Source organism: Alligator mississippiensis, chromosome 3 (genome assembly GCF_030867095.1).
Source record: "Alligator mississippiensis isolate rAllMis1 chromosome 3, rAllMis1, whole genome shotgun sequence".
NCBI classification, from domain to species: Eukaryota; Metazoa; Chordata; order Crocodylia; family Alligatoridae; genus Alligator; species Alligator mississippiensis.
In genome coordinates, this window is record NC_081826.1 from 219807378 (window position 1) to 219824051 (window position 16674).

The following is a 16674-nucleotide window of genomic DNA, read 5'->3' on the forward strand; positions in this document are numbered from 1 at the left end:
GCTGCTGAACAGCTAAGCAGTTAAAAATGAAGGAACATTTGGAAACAAGCTGGGAACAGTATGATGTGTGGAGTAAAAAGAGGTACACATGAATTGCCAGACTGTGTGAGTAAGCAGCAAAAAAAAAAAAAAGACATTATTAAAACCTGAAGGTGAGGGAGAACCCAGGTGGAAGAACAGTTGTAGTGTAACCAGCATCCCACTAATATGAATGAGAAACTCACTCCTTCAGTTGTTTAGTTAGCTTCACAACCTGAGATGCCAATGACATGCATGTCTCCACAACGACCAAGTAACGGGAACACATGGTGTGTCCATGTCGCTCAGCATTTTGTGAAGGTTTTTCTCCAGCATGGTTTTGCATAGTGACGTTTGCTCCATATTCAACCAATGTCTGCAAAGATGTAGAAACAAAATCAGTAGCTGTAAGTGTCTTTAAAATGGACTGTACTGTATTATAATGTAAGACTGAGATCTTCAATTTACTGGGAACTGACAGGTGCTCGGCACCACTGGAAACCAGTTATTTTAGGCATCTTGTGTATTTAAAACTCTTGTTTTAGGGACTCAGTTTTGGAAACCTTGGTCTAAACCAGGGGTGTCCAACCTTTTGGAATGTGGGGTTGGATCATGAACATTTTATCACCTAGTGGCCCGGCGAGCCATATTCAAAGACCTCACAGGAAGTGGTGAAATTCAGCAGGTGAAATTCTATGGCCTGTCTTACACCGGATGTCAGACTGGACCACTCGCACCACGTCAGCAACGTCAAGCTGACGTGGTGCGTGTGAGAACCTTGTTGTCCCTTCCCAGCCCTTCAGCAGCCATTAGGAAGCTGCTGAGGGGCTGGGGGAGGGACAAGGAGTGGGAATGAAAGTAAACGGTGTTTACTTTCGTTTCCCGTTGCAGCATCTCGGGCCTCAGAAAACAGCTTGGCAGGCAGCATGGCAGCCCGCGGGCTGTATGTTGTACAAGACAGGTCTAAACTGATTATTTTCAAGAATCAGTTGCATGAACCACTTCAGAGCAAGTCAGAGCCTCCACCTTGCATCTTCAACTTTAACAATGAGGAGAAGGGGTTATTTAGAAGAGTGCTATTCCTTCAGTCGATTATAAAAGCATATTTTTCCTTCCTCTTGTTTCTGTTCTAGGGAAAACTAGATTATTGCATCTTTTGCTATTTTGTGTACACAGCATAACTTTTATAACAAGTTTTAAATAGAGGTGCACCGATACATTGGTCCGATATCGGATCAGTACCGATATAAAGAAAACTGCCTGTATCGGATATTGGCCTGATGGGGCCGATAAATGCCTATGCTGTGCGCAGCCGCAGCGCAGCACTCGGGCAGTGAGAAGCAAATCTGGTAGTATGGAGATCTGTCTCCAGCTGGTAAATCTGGTGTGGTGGAAAGGGATAAAAGGGATGTGGGGGTGGTGCAGATCAATGCCCTCCATGGTGAGGGAGGGGGCAGGCGCTACCCCAGCGAGGCGGGGTGGGGCCAGAACCGTGGCTTCATGGCACGGGGCGGGGAGGCGGCTCCCACTACTTCTTGCACCCTGGGAGGGCGTGTGCCTCTGGATCTGCATGAGGCAGGGCAGGGCTCTTCTCGGAGTGGGCGTTGACAGAATGCTACATCCACCCCAAATTTCGCCTCTGCTCCACTCCCAGCACCACCACTGCCAGCTGCCCGACACAGCCCTGGCTTGTGGGTAGAGGTGGGGCATTCAGCCAGGGCTGCAGTGGGCAGCTGGCAGTGACAACGCTGGGAGCGGGGCAGTGGCGAAATTTGGGGTGGATGCAGCATCCTCCCTGCATCACCGGCACCTGCTACGAACCCAGCCCCCACTGAGAAGAGCCGTGCACAGCCCCGGCTGCAGCCTGCCCTGCCCCATGCAGATCCGGGGGTGAAAGCAGTGATGACAGCCGCCTCCCCACCCATGAGCTATGGCTCTGGCCCCGCCCCCCCTGCCCAGGCAGCACCTGCCTTTGCCCCCTCCCTCACCACAGAGGGCATTGATCTGCACCCTCCACCCCCATGCCCCTTCCCTTCCACCACACCAGACTTACCAGTTGGAGGCAGCTATATCAGAAGTCGGATTGGTATCGGCCAATATGCCTCCTTAAATATTGCCTATCAGTATCGGCCCCAAAAACCGCTATTAGTGAACGTTTAGTTTTAAATCCAGATTTGTACAGCATGGTTGGCACCAATGAATAAAAGCAGAGCGCGCGCTTCTGGATATCTACCAAGTTTCTTTTGTGACAATACAATACCTTCTTTCAGATATACTTATATCAAGTTTGTCTTTCTCTGTAAACAATTAAGTGGCTCAGATTTTAATAATGCCCTTATTCTGAAATGAGTGACCCCCTTTCTGGCTCACCTGGGAATTTCCCAGGCACAGGAGAATCCCTGGGTATAATAAACATCAGCAAAGCAAACTATGTGCTATTCCTTTGGCCTATAGGGTTTTTGTGGGATGGGCAATATGGCAAATCCACTCAAAGAAATCTGGCATAGCACAATTTTCCTTTAGCAAAGCTGTGCTCTTTAAAATAAAACAAAAACACTATACATTTATTATTTTAATCAGTTTTTCAGATGCTGAACTAAGATTTACTGTTCTGTAATTGCCAGGTTTGTCTTTTCTGCCTTTTAAGGTCATTGCAGCTATTCCCAACTTCCAGTCCTCTGGTCTAGTCCTCTAAAGAAAGGCAGCAGTCCAATTCCTGGTTGGGAGCTAATGGAATCCCAGACTCCACCAGTTTTACTCTTGTGAGGACTATTTGTTTTGTGAAAATGGGGATCAGTATGAGTAAATTTCACCCACTTGGAATCTGGCAATAATATAGATGAATTCTAGGTGCACAGCACACAATGTTCTCAAGCTAAAAGCATCTGGAAAATTGCTAAGCACTGTAGTATGAGAGCAATATACCTAGTTACATCCTGAAGACAATTTGTTGTTGGAAGGGGATAACAGACATCCCCTGGTGTTGTTTAGCAGGTGACAGCCCAATTAGAGATGAGCACGGGGCTCCAGGAGAGAGAGCTGTGTGGGGAAGAAATATGTTTGGGTCTAGGGGGGACCTCAAAAGGTATGGTTAAATTCAAGGATATATTCATACTGACCCTTTGAACCTTTCAGGCCTTGATCATTTAGAATTATTATTTATGTGCATTATGGTAGTGTGTTGGTTGGGGTGTAACTGAGCTTGGCAATATACAGACAAACGCACTGATCAGAGCATGTTGTTACACTGCTAAGAATTAATATAATTTTTCAAGATGGCTACAAGCAATTAGTATTTTAAAAAGCATGCAGTGTGCAGATGATGAAAGAATGTTCCAGGCTTCTTTTGTTGATTCATCTGATTATACCTTGGCCCCCTACCCTCCTCTTTTTTTTTCTCCAAAAACAACAATAGGATACTTAATTTATGGCAAATGCAGCTCATTATCTTGTCTTGAAGGAAAGGAGGGGCAGAGCTGCCCTGCTGATTAGAAGAATCTTGGGTCTAAGGCCACGAGGGAAATTTTTACACTTCAGCCCAAAGCTGCTCACATTGATTATTTTGGGCTCGCTTGTTTATAAAGCCAACCACCAAGAAAGGAAAGATTTTGAACAGAGGTATGGAGTGTGTCGCCTGTTTTGGAACATGCCTGTTGCTCGCAGCATTCCATAAGAGATAACTGCAGGACTGAATGCCTGAGAGACTGCCTATACCTTATATAACCTTTTTTCCCCCTCTTACTGTTGCCTCTGGCTTTCTAAGCCCAACTATCTCTTACTTTTTACATCATTTCTTGCACTTTGTTTTAAAATAAAATTGTAAGATATTTGGATCAGGGGATTGTATTAAGTTACATGTTTTCATGGATCCTGCCACTGGCTCTGCTTGTAAAGGTAGAGCATTGTAATTATGTCATAATAAATAATTATTTTAATTTACTGGGGTTAGATTTTTTTTTGTATTTATCCCCAACGGCTTCATTAAAACAATTCATATCTTTCTTGTTTTGTTTATCCATTATTAAAAAGTAGAACATTTATTTAAAAAAAAAAAATCAGCATGGTTTATTAAAGTTAGGCCCCTTCTACACATTATATCTATTACGCAATTACCTTGTTAACTGTGCAATAAATTTAGGACTGGCTACATGTGCAAATCAACTATAGGGCCTTAAAAAGGTCCAACCAGCTATGAAGTGATTGCTCACAAATGCATAATAACTTTATACGTAGCTGGTTTCTATTCAACTTTAATTTGCATGTGTAGGGAGTCTGTGGCTGGGAGACTGCAGCTGCTGCTATCTCCCAGCCACTGAGGAGCACAATTCCCCTGAAGCTGGGAAACTGCAGCTGCTGTAATCTCGCAGGCACTGCAATCTCCTAGACGGAGGGTGCACCACACCCCCCCAGGGCTAGAGGATCGCAGAAGCACCTCACAGCTGCCAGACCTGAGAGTCCCACTACTGTCGGGACTCCTGGTCCTGGATAAGCTCCACAGCTTCCAGGATTAAGAGTCCCCACAGTTGATGGGACTCTCAGTCCTGGCTAGACAGGTACAGACTGTCAGGTGCAGGACTCTTAGCATTGCCTCTCCACGAAGAGGTGGGGCCGTTGTGAAATGCCCATGAAATCAGCTCTACATGTTGCAAGTGGACTGCAAAGAAACTCTGTCTTGCCACAATTTAAGTAGACCACTGACAATCATGTTTCCTGCATGTATGTACAGCATGTATACATGCCTCCTGCATGTATAGCATGGCAGGAGATGTGTTGCAGGATTTTGCATTAGATCTCATGGCACTTTTACCAACACATGTACAGGCGGCCTTAGTTTTTCAAAAGGAAACAGCTTTTTCTACAGTTGGTTTAATTTCATTTATAAGCACGGATATGAATTGTCACCATTTCACTTAACGTTATTTGCTAGGTTACTTCTTTCAGCTACTGCACAGCTCGAAAGGACACTGTCGAAATTGATAACCTTAAATTATGACAGTATTTCCAGCTGGTAGATCCTGCACGTTTTACATTCCTTACATTTATTTTTTTCTAAATCATTTTTGCAATTGTCTTAAAACTTAAGACAACGTTAGCACGTATGTGCTGAGAATCTCAGAGTAAGCTGTACAGAGTCTTATCTGATATCTTTCAAAGGGCATGAACAGGCATTTATTGCTAGTAGTGGGAATATCTGAGAAATTTCTACCACTGGAAGTCTTTCCAAGAGAGGGAGTGTCAGGCATTTCAGCCTGCAGCCACTCCCCCTCCCCTGCTATCTTCCCCTGCCTCTGCCCCACACCAGGGTGATTCTGGTGTGGGAAAGACATAGGGAACAGCAGCTACTTTACTCCCTACTGAGGACCAGGAGGAGTGAAGAGGCAGAGAAAGTTTCCCAGTACCTTCCCCAGACTGCGATTTCCCAGGGCTGGGGAAGGCATGGAGAGCAGGGAAGAGGAAGTGGCTGCAGGCTACAATGCATGTATGTTCCCCTTCCTGGAAAGATTTCTGGTGGTCTTTGGGAGGGAAGGGTGCAGCAGGGCAAACCCCTGCCTGTTCCCCAGACCAGGGTTTTGGGGTTGTTGTTTTTTTTGCCTTTTTGTTTGTTTGTTTTGTGGTTTTTTTTTACACAGGTCCAGGGTGCCATGAGCTTGACATTGGGGAGCTTTTCTCTGATGCTGGGGTCACAACACCTGGGACCTTTAAAAACTAGGCATGCACCTGGAAGCCGTGACTGAATGCCCGCCCCTGGGCTCTGTAAATCTGACTCTGGAGAGAGGCTCCCCAGTGTCAGGCTTCTGGTGACCCCACGGTGTAGCAGGGGATGGAGGAGCTCTTTCATCTCCAGTATCTCATGCTGGATGCCTCTTTCAGCTGGCATTTATTTAGGGACAGGGGGGCTGATCTCTTCCCAGGTACCTTCACCAGTTTAAAGAAATACAATATATGTGGAGCTAGGGCTGAGGGAACTCCCCCACCTCAGGAGTTATCACCTTTTTTAACCTAAAGAAACTGTTAAGGGTTGCTACTTTCCAAATTTAAATTTAAATTAGATCTCAGAAATAAATGTGTTGGTACTCTACCTGTATACACCCTAGGTAACCATGTTGGGCTGCTACATGAACGGCAGTGTTACCATCCTGGTCAGCTTCATCCAGGGATATTCCTTGCTCTTGCATAAACTGAAGAAGCCAAAGCAGGATTTTCTCCTGGGGCAAAGAAAAGTAACAAGAGTTAAGAAAGAAACAAAGAAAAGCCCTAAGTCTTCCTTGCAGACCGGCTATCATTAACGCTGTTACTCCCCACCATAACACCCTGTTTTCAATTGCTTATAACTCTGCCAAGCTTTACCAAGAATTGGTGTTTGACTCTAGCTGAATATTTTTAGAAAACTTCAGCCAAGAATTCAGCTGTTTCTAAGAATAAGGTAAGGGGAAGAGATGGTTTGGTTTGCCTAAAGCCTGACAAATGTTTCTTTGAAAAGCATTAGGTGTGAAGCAGGGACTTAATGTGGGAGGATAGCTTTTTTGTTTGTTTGTTTGTTTTTTAAAGGATACACCTTATGTCAGCCCCTAATGTGCGCAGAATTGGTGAATTGTAAGTCTTTGAGAAATAGCAGGTCACAGACGCACAACACCATCTTCTTGAACTTCAGTGGATAAATTCCTCAAAGATTCCATTGACACTCTAGCCCAGGACCAGGTCGGGCCTGGCTGGGAACCAAAACGAAAAGCAGGGGCCTTGTCTCCTCCATGATTTCAATAAGGCCCCTGCCGAGCTGAAAAGTAGGGAAGGCAGAGAGTGGCAGAACTGTGGAAACTGGAATTATACGGTGAAAAAAGACATCTGGGACTACAACCAAGGAGAAAGAGCCAAGACTGGTCAGAGAAACTGGGTCTGGAAATCTTGGAGGAAAAAAAGAGGGTTGGAAGGGGACATTTGGACAGGAAATGAGTAAAATGAAGATCTCAGGTGAAGCTGGGATTGTCTAGGACATGAGACTGGGGCTGAACCACTGGGGTGAGAGGAGAAGATGGAAGGAAATATTTAATAAAGAAGTTAGTTTGTGGGTATGAAATAGAATTGAAATGGAAAAAGAATACAACTGGAAGGAACAGGGGCTGAGTCAGATCACGATATTATACCATTGTTATACATACATAGGGCCTGAATTTAGATTGCACAAAGAGCCCTAATTTTGGCATTTCCTGTTGATTTTGTAATCTTAAAAATGCTATTTTAAAACAATTTGCTTTGTTTTCCCCCTTTTTTGTAATATACATTTATAGCCAATTTATTTCGTAACACCAAAAAGTTTATATACTTGTACAGCAAAAGCTGTGTTAACCAGCACTTTATTAGCCAGAAAACTCTACTAACCAGCATCCGAGGGATGTGGCAAAAGTGAAACTGGAAGTACCACTTCTGGGGGACGTCCAGTTTTGCCACTGCAAGCCAAGTTTTTCTTTGTCACTTCTTTAGCCCACAGCCTGGGGCAAAGCAGCCTGCGTGGGGCCCCCGTCTCTGTCCCCCGGCACGGACGTCAGAAAGTGCACCAGACAGTGCACATTTGATTAACCAGCATCCCCCATTCCCGGGGGATGCTGGATGACAGAACTTTTACTGTAGTTAGGTTGCTTTATTTTGTTTCATTCCCACATCAAGATTCTTCGGGTCATTTGTTCTACATTGTAGCAAGCTTACATGCTTCCTTAGATTAAATTTGCCTGTGCCCTTCTGAAAGTACTGAAAAATCTGCAATAAAACTATAAATTAAATTAATTATAAACCCCCCCAGCAAACCCTTTTAAATTACAGTTGATTATAGGAATGTTCTTTGCTTTTTCATCTCAGTGGTGACTAAATGAATCTCTTTGGTTGAAGACTGTTTTGAATAAAAATGTTTTATTCATTGTTGTTGTTTTGTTGTTTTTTTAAACTTTTTCCATTTACATTTTTAACATGTCATCTTGGCTTCACTGTTCTGCATTATTTTACAGTCATATAGGACTTTAATTCCAAAGAGTTTTACAGATTACTGCCCAATCAATCATGCACCTACTTATGTACATACTTAACCTTTAGCACTTCAGTATCTCCACTGAACTCATTACTTACACAACACATTTGCAGGACAAGACACATGTATATACACAAGTGCTGACATGTAACCACCTTGGGGACTAACGCCAGAAACAGTTACATAGGGAAAGAAAACTTTTGGCTAAGGATTTTGAGGACAAGACCCTCTTCTTATGGAAAAGTACCAGAGAGCTTTAATGTCCAAGCAGAGCAAATGGTCTCCCTCAAAATCATCCCAACTCACTCAGCCACCTGGATCTCAATTTATTACTTAAGACAGTTAGCCCATCTGGAATTTATCTTCTTTATCTTTCCCCTCCAGTGTTATCTTTTACCTCCCTTTTTTATGATATGGTGAGAGGAAGGGTACTTAATCTTTCTCCTTAGCTTTGCTCTGACTGAAGTAGCCTATAAGGGAGATGACTCCAGATTCCCTGTACAATTCTTTTTTGAATAATTTCTAGCATGCTTTGGTGTTGGCCAGCAATGACAATAGATTAAACTTTCTCTGGGTGATGCCTTTTGGCTTATTTAGCATTAAAACCTACACATATTTTAGAGAAATGCTTGTGTAAAATTAAAAAAACTGTAGCTTACAAATGTATGTATAATTTTTCTGGTACATGTAAAGGGCCTACCTTTGGAATCTGGTCTCCAATTTTGTACCTAAAATCATAATTTTTACTGTGCTGATTACAAGTCACCTCATTGCCTCTGAAACTTGAGTAGGTAGAAGGTTAAGGGTAATCCTGGCAATTTTTTGAAAAATAGCTGACTGTAGGTATACCACTAAGGTTGAGGCCCTTACAAATTTGGCCCCTTGTTTTTAATTCTGGGTAACTTGGTTTTATTCATGAGGCAAGATATACAAACTGCATCAGGAACAGAAGGCCTCCCCCGATCCAGGAGAGTGCTCTCTTCATTGGGCTACAGAAGTACTCTTCATCATGCTTACTTGCTTTCTGACCCCATGAGTCTTCACTCTGGGCTGCCCAATAGCTTAGCTTCAAGAGGGGAGGGGGTTAATGTTCTCAGCGCTGCCTAGTGCATGCTCTGGACAAGTTCTTGTGAAATAGGAGGTGTGGGTTCAATCCACTGAGCATGAGGGAGGTGTCTCAGTTCCTGAGCAAATACCTTAACCACCACACTGTTGGGGCAAAAGGTGGACACTGGCATCACCATGATCGGTTGCAAAGCTTCCTCATGTGTGTGAACGAGCTCTACTTGATTCAAGAAGTCTATGGGCTGACAAGAGGTAAAGCGCTGCTGGACCTGGTACTTGCCAAAGGGGATGATCTAGTCAGTGACCTAAGAATCGATGGAAAGCTGGGTGATAGTGACCATGAGCTGATCACCTTTACTATCCATCACAAAGCTGGCAAGTCAGTCAGCAATGCAGGAGTCCTTGACTTTAGGAAAGCTAACTTTGACAAGCTCAGGAGGCTTGTTGTCAAGGCCCTAAGGGACCATGACTCGACAGGAAGAGGAGTTCAAGATGAGTGGTTGCTCCTCAAGGGAGCAATCCTGACAGCACAAGGGTTGTCCATCCCATTTCAGAGGAAGGCTAGCAAAAGGGCACAGCAACCCCCTTGGCTCATCAGGGAACTTGAGGACCTCCTATGCCTAAAAAGAGAGACTTATAAAGGATGGAAGGCTGGAATAACCACCAAGAAGGAGTACTCAGTACTGGTCTGTGCCTGCAGGGAGCGGACCAGGAAAGCCAAGGCTGCAACTGAACTCCATCTGGCTTCTCATATCAAGGATAATAAAAAGTTCTTTTTCAGATATGTAGGGAGTCAGAAAAAAAGCAAGGGTAACTTTGGACTCCTGCTGAACCAAATGGGACAACTGATAACTGGGACACCCAGGAAAAAGCCAACCTGCTTAATGGGTACTTCATGTTGGTCTTTCATCAGCCCAAAGGGACCACCCTACCTAGCATGACACGGGATGACCAGGGTGAGGGCATATTTATACCCAGCATTGGTGTAGACCTTGTAAAGGAACACCTAGAGAGGCTGGACATCTTCAAGTCAGCTGGTCCTGACAGATTACACCCCACAGTACTGAAGGAGCTGGCCCAACTATTGGCAAAACTATTCGAAAAAAAACTCATGGCGCTCAGGCAAAGTACCTGAAAACTGGAAGAAGGCCAATGTGGTGCCCATCTTCAAGAAAGGGCAGAAAGTAGATCCCGGGAATTACAGGCCAATCAGCTTGACCTCAATCCCCAGTAAGATTCTGGAGAAAATTATCAGAGAGACCCTTCTTGATAAGCTGGCTGATGGCAACATCCTGAGGGACAGCCAGCATGGGTTTGTCATGGGTAGGTCTTGCCTGACCATCTCATCTCCTACGACCAGGTGATATATCACCTAGACAAAGAAGAATAGATTGACATCATATATTTGGACTTTAAAAAAAGCCTTTGATCTGGTGTCCCACAATCTCCTCTTGGAAAAACTGGCCAACTGTGGCCTTGGCTACATCAGTCCGATGGCTGGGAAATTGGCTCCGAGGTCAGACCCAGAGAGTAGTAGTCAATGGAAGTGAATCATTATGGCACTCCATGACCAGTGGTGTCCCCCAAGGCTCTATCCTTGGACCGGTTCTCTTCAACATCTTTATCAACAATGCGCACTGGCCAAGTTCACCGATGACATTAAACTTTGGGGCACAGTGTCCACACCTGAGGATAAGCTGGTAATCCAGGCTGACTTGGATAAGCTTAGCAAGTGGGCGGATATAAACCTGATGATGCTCAATATAAAAAAATGCAAGGTACTCCACCTCGGGGGGGGAGGGGTGCGGGACCCCACAGCATGCTTGCAGGTTCGGCAGTGCTATGCTCACTAGGCACCATAGCTGAAAGAGACTTGGGGGTCATGACCGACCACAAAACGAACATGAGCCACCGACGTGATGTTGCAGCTGGTAAAGCAAACAAAACTCTGTCTTGCATCCGTAGATGATTCTCAAGTAAATCTCAGGACATCATCCTCCCACTGTACTCGGCCTTGGTTAGGCCGCAGCTGGAGTACTGCATCCAATTCTGGGCTCCACAATTCAGGAACAATGAGAGAATCCAGAGGAGAGCCACGTGCATGATCAGAGGGCAAGAGAATAGGCCTTATGATGAGAGGCTGAGAGCCACGGGACTCTTCAGCCTGGAAAAGCACAGGCAGGGGTGACCTGGTGCCTGCCTATAAGTATGTAAGGGGTATGCATCAGGATCTGGAGGAACATCTGTTCACCAGAGCTCCCCAAGGGATAACAAGGACCAACAGTCAAAAACTCCTCCATGACCGTTTTAGGCTGGACATAAGAAAAAACTTCTTTATGAAGTTTAAAACTGTCCGAGCCCCCAAGGCCTGGAATAGACTCCCTCCAGAAGGGGTACAGGCATGTACCCTGGACTTTTTCAAGAAATGTTTGGATACTTATCTTGCTGGGATCTGTCATATCGAATGAAATAGTTTGAATGTTTGTAAAGGTTGCCCATTAGCCAGTTTCAGGAAGAAGATAAGATTTATCTCCTTATCTAAGTCATTGTTTTGGGACTACGTGCAAAAGGTCCTGACTTTGTTTAAAATCTTAATTTGAATTTTATCTTTAGAAGTCTTTTACAAAGAGAGCAAATATCCTGAGTTCCGAGAGATCAAACCCTAAGGCCTTTTGACCAGATTGGTAAGAAAAGGGCATTTGCAGTGATATGGAAGTTTCCCAAAGGTAATTTAAAATGATTAACAAAAGAATCTGTTGAGTAAGATCCGAGCCCAAATTTGGGGGTAATGACAGGTTGAGTAGGAGGAGCCCATAGACGGCAGCTCACTCAATAAAAACTGTAACTTACTGTCCCAATTTGGAGGTGACTACTTGCAGAACAACGAAGGAAGAATCACAAATGTAGGCCGGATCAGACTGATCACCTGAACCACCCTCTCCGTGAACACGAATCTCTTAGTTCACGCTGAAGCCGCGGAGCACCTGAAAGGGACTGAAGGAAGGGAACTTAGTCCTATCACTGCTGAGGCCAGCCTATTGAATTGTATTGCTGAGGTGAGCCCATTGAACCGTACTACTGAGGCCAACCCATTAAATCGTACTACTGAGGAATGAAACCATATTTTGGTATTTGGCTTCTCGGAATTCTAGGATTATAAGTATAATATGAAAAATAATAGTTTTGATTCAAATTTAACTTTTATTTGTAATTGTAGTTGTTTTTGTAACACTAATTCTTATAGCATTGTTTGGGAAGGAAGTGCATTCGGAGCATTGTTTCTGATATATGTAATTATTGTGTTCTTAATGTTTGTGGTGTTTCTTAAAGCTAAGCAGTGTTATATGCGTAGCAAAGAGTTTTAAAATAAAATTGTGTTGTATGAATTAAGTGTGTAATCATTGTGAAATCGTGCAATCAGCTAACTACTCCCCCAGCCAGTGCATCAAAACGAATCAGTAAATTGTGTGGGATTTTCTCTATTCCATAACTCACTAGAGACAGGATCCTTTGACCCTAGCTGACTTCCTGCCCCTGGGGCAGGGGTTTGGACTTGATGATCTTCAAGGCCCCTTCCAGCCCTAATATCTATGAAATCTATGAAATCATGCCAAAGGTGGATCCTTCCCTACCTTTGCTTTACATCAGTGTTGATTTCTGTCAGATGGATACACTCCCTTTAAGGAACTAGATCTAAATAAGACATCTCCCCTCTTAACCAGCTGGAACCTCACACAATGGACACACCAAAGGATGTGCTAAAGTACCCAATGAGATAATGGAGACCCTCACTGGGTCAAGCAAGATTAGCTTCTGTGAGGGCATGGGCTTCCCACTGAAACAATGCAAAAGCTATGTGTCTCCCCTGGATTGACTGTTCTTCTGCACCTGATGCATATTTCTGGGGTGAGCGGAAGGTAAAATCTAAGACAGGTAGTCATGGGCCTTAGTGCCTTTGGAACAATGAAGATTCTTGTAAACAGGCATATTCTTCAAATAAATTAAAATTAAAAGAAAAACTATTTATAAGAACCAAATAAAGTAAAATGATTAATGTTTGACATACCAATTATATATTGTAGGTATTGATCAGTTATCAATTATGTTTGACGATCTAAAGGCTTGTTATTCTCATCTTGAAACGTCTAAGGTAAACCTACCCCTGTAGAACTGTGGGGCTAGTTTAAAAGAAAAACCAATACAAGAAATTTAAGAAGTGCCCTAAACTGGTATTTTAAAAAGATGTTACAGCATCCTTCAGTGATATTGCAGATTTTTGTTCTGGATAGCTAACTTCTTGAGTAGAATGGATAGTTGGATGGATGAGCAAAGGGCATTTTTTATTATTAATTTGAATAAAAACAAAAGATTAACACTGTGGAGCATTCAGATTGCATCTATAACTGGCCCCATTACTCTCATTGACTAATTTGGCTATCTTACCCTGTATTGTTTTAAGAGGGATATTGGGTTTTCTAAGGGTAGACGGCATAGGATGCAGTCTATTCAATGCCTTAGAATCCTGTAAGGGTGACACAGAGGCTTTGACACAAATGGTCTAATCCTTGCACTGCTTGGTATAAACAATATTTACTGAAGAAACAAAATGGTACATATGCCTTGTTCTGGAAGAAATAATGAATGTTCTGAATCCATTAGAAAACTATTCAATGACAGTTCTCCTGTGCAAAAATATTACCTTTGTAATTCTGCCAAGGCCAGCATTTACACAGGTTATCTTTTGCATCCATAATTGCTGAATAAATTAAAGTTTCTTGGATAGCTAACTGTGCATTAGAATTTTTCAACTTTTTTTTCCCTTACCAGGGTTGGCTACAATCTTTATAGAAAAGAAACCAGACATTTTCTGTCTCAACATTCTTTCCAGTTTGCAAGATGCTTATGGAATTAGATCCTTTTTAAAAAAAAAAAAAAAAAAAAAATGTATTTCATGTGAAATGTACTTGGCATTCAGATGACTGCAGAGGTTTGGCAATATTTTTTAATTACTTTTTCTAGTTTCAAGCTTGGTTGACTGGGGCTGGTCACTATAAATTGGTGCAAGCTTCTGCTCTGTTTTGAACGGAGTCTATGACAATGTAGCAGATCCTCTACTAGTATAAATCAGCATAGCTCTGTGAAAATCAATTGGATTCTAATAATACTGCCCTATATACTTAGTCCAATGCTGCCCTACTTAAGAGTTTCACGTTTAATGTGATATGAACACTGCTACTAATGTGAATTCATACTTCACTTCTTTTCTTGGGTTTTCCCTGTAGCATCCACCCTTGTTCCTTACATTCAAAAAGTGAGAATAAAGCGCCAAAGAAAGTCACACCCCAAATTGGCTGGTATCAGTTAGAACTTCAGGCGGGGCCCTAATACTCACCGATAGAGATGGCTAAAAAAAGAACCTTGTCATAAAAACCACTATGTATTGATTCTGCTGTCCTATCATTACCCATTCTAGAGCACTATTTTTTTTGTTAAAGTGACTGATTATATTTTTGTGCGCTCTTTCAAAAAAACAAAGGGAAAAATTATATTGACAATAAGTTTTTTCCGTGATACTCTCTAGTATAGAGTGCGAAACAAAGGCTGATGAGTGACTTCTCCATGACTGTTATCCAGGGGCACGTGTAGACAAAACAGAGGCCCTAAATTGAAGCGGTGGGTTTTAAAAAACACTGCTTCAATTAAGGGCCGATTAAACCCTGTGTTGTGCGCACACCTTGCTGACTTACCTGCCTCTCTGGCAGGGAGGGGAGGGTGAGCTGCCCACAAGCAGAGCGGTTCCTGGGCGGGTGGGGGAGGCGGGGGGCAAGGCTGGTGCTTCCCTCTGTGGCAGTGGCAGCCCACCCACTCAGGCAGTACTGCCTGCAGGCACCTGGCTCAGGTAGTCCCAGGGGGAACCACAGTTGCAGAGGGAAGCACCAGGCCCCTGTGCAGCTCAGGCAGGCAGGCTCCAAGGGGGGGAAAAAAAAAAAAAAAGGAAAAAGAAAAGAAAAAAAGAGATTGTCTCACTACTTTTCTTGGGCGAAGCCTACTTTCCTAGGCTGCTGCCAGGCTGCCTGCAGGGCTTCCTGCAGAGCCCCTGAGCTGCACAGAGCACAGTGCTTTGCTCCACAGCTGTAAGGACAGCAAACAAACTCTGCGGAGGAGTTTTAGTTTGCTGTGCCCCAAGTCATGTAAGGCACATTACACCGCCGAATTTCCTACAGCAACTGGAATTAATGTGCAATATGCTGCCGAGGTGTGCAAACACCGACACTGTTAAAATGGTGGAAAAGCATTTAGCCCGCTTTAAAGTGTCGTGCATGCTCTCCCCTCATTTAGTCTACGCAGGGCCCAGAATTTCAATGGACTGTTGATTGTCTCTAATGTGCACTGAAGGAAGCGGGGGGGTGGAAGTGGTCCATCTTCCAAAGAAACCAGAAGACCACTATCTTTCCCACAGGGTCAATACTCAGGTAGGGCTAATAAAGGGTTTCTTGGATGGATTTATTGCAGGGTCATTTTGAGGAAAGTGGATTGTTATAACCTACTGTTACAACTTCACCCATATTGTTTGGTTTAGTTGGCATAATCATTCAAACTTTGTACTTTGAGGTTCCCTATTACTAGATTTATGTGGAGTTTAGGTGCAGTAAGGGTGAGTTTATAACACACTTTTACAAGTTATTCTCAATTAAACTGGCTTGATTTAAACAGATGCAGTTCATGTTTCCCTACACCTCACATCACTGCCAATGCACTGAGTTCCCAAACTGTCACATTTTACTGAAGTATTCTGGCTTATTGTCTCCAAAAAAGGAGACTGTCCCAGACTGCTGAGTGATTTGGGGATGTGGCCAAGAAATCCCCCAGGGACTACGAAGAGATGACTAATCTCTTTTATGAGAGGTTTCCAAGATCGAAAGAAAAAAGCACTAATCAAATGTGACACCTAATTGTACTGGCAGCTAATAATTATAGCTTGACAGTAGAAATTCAGAGGAATATAAAGGTTAAACCACCCTGATTATTAAGCACTTTTGTGGGGGCCTACTAGATATGGGGTGAAAAAGAAAGCTTGTACTTAAAAAATGAACATATATGCCATTAGAACATTTGTTATAAACACTGCAAAATAGAATTCTTACGTCACCATTCAAATCAACCTCTTTTACAAACTAAAAACACTGATTTAAAATGAAATCATACCTGACCATAACAACCTGCATAATGAATAAGGCTTGGGTGATCTTTAGAGCAACTCAATTCGGCAATAGCTTCCGTTTCACTCACCATCCACCGTACACACTCCAACTGACCGTTCTAAATGGAGGAGGAAGAGGAAGGGTTAAAAAAAATCCAGCTGCTTCAGATTCAACAACATTATCTACTAAATAGTAAAAATTCCATCAGGATCACTTATATATTGTGACTGTCACATAAATCATTCTGTTTTTTTCCAAGGTTGTTTCTGCATCAGCCAATAATATATTTTTGTATCCTGGTGCCCAGGACCAATTACAATTTGGCTACTGGCAATGTTCTCCCTACTTAAACTTCCCCTACAGTTTTAGATG

General features: G+C 43.2%; 1 protein-coding gene across 5 annotated transcripts in view; it reads right to left on the reverse strand.

Moving 5' to 3' along the window:
* Positions 1-16674, reverse strand: part of SNCAIP (synuclein alpha interacting protein) — a 77318-nt gene that overhangs the window by 29352 nt on the left and 31292 nt on the right. For all 5 annotated transcript variants that reach the window (XM_059724911.1, XM_014608760.3, XM_019478096.2 and 2 more), the window contains 3 exons: positions 16307-16420; positions 6099-6224; positions 225-394 (listed from right to left, as the gene is read on the reverse strand). In XM_059724911.1, the coding sequence (XP_059580894.1) occupies positions 225-394; positions 6099-6224; positions 16307-16420 (410 nt within the window). The remainder of the gene's footprint in view (positions 1-224; positions 395-6098; positions 6225-16306; positions 16421-16674) is intronic.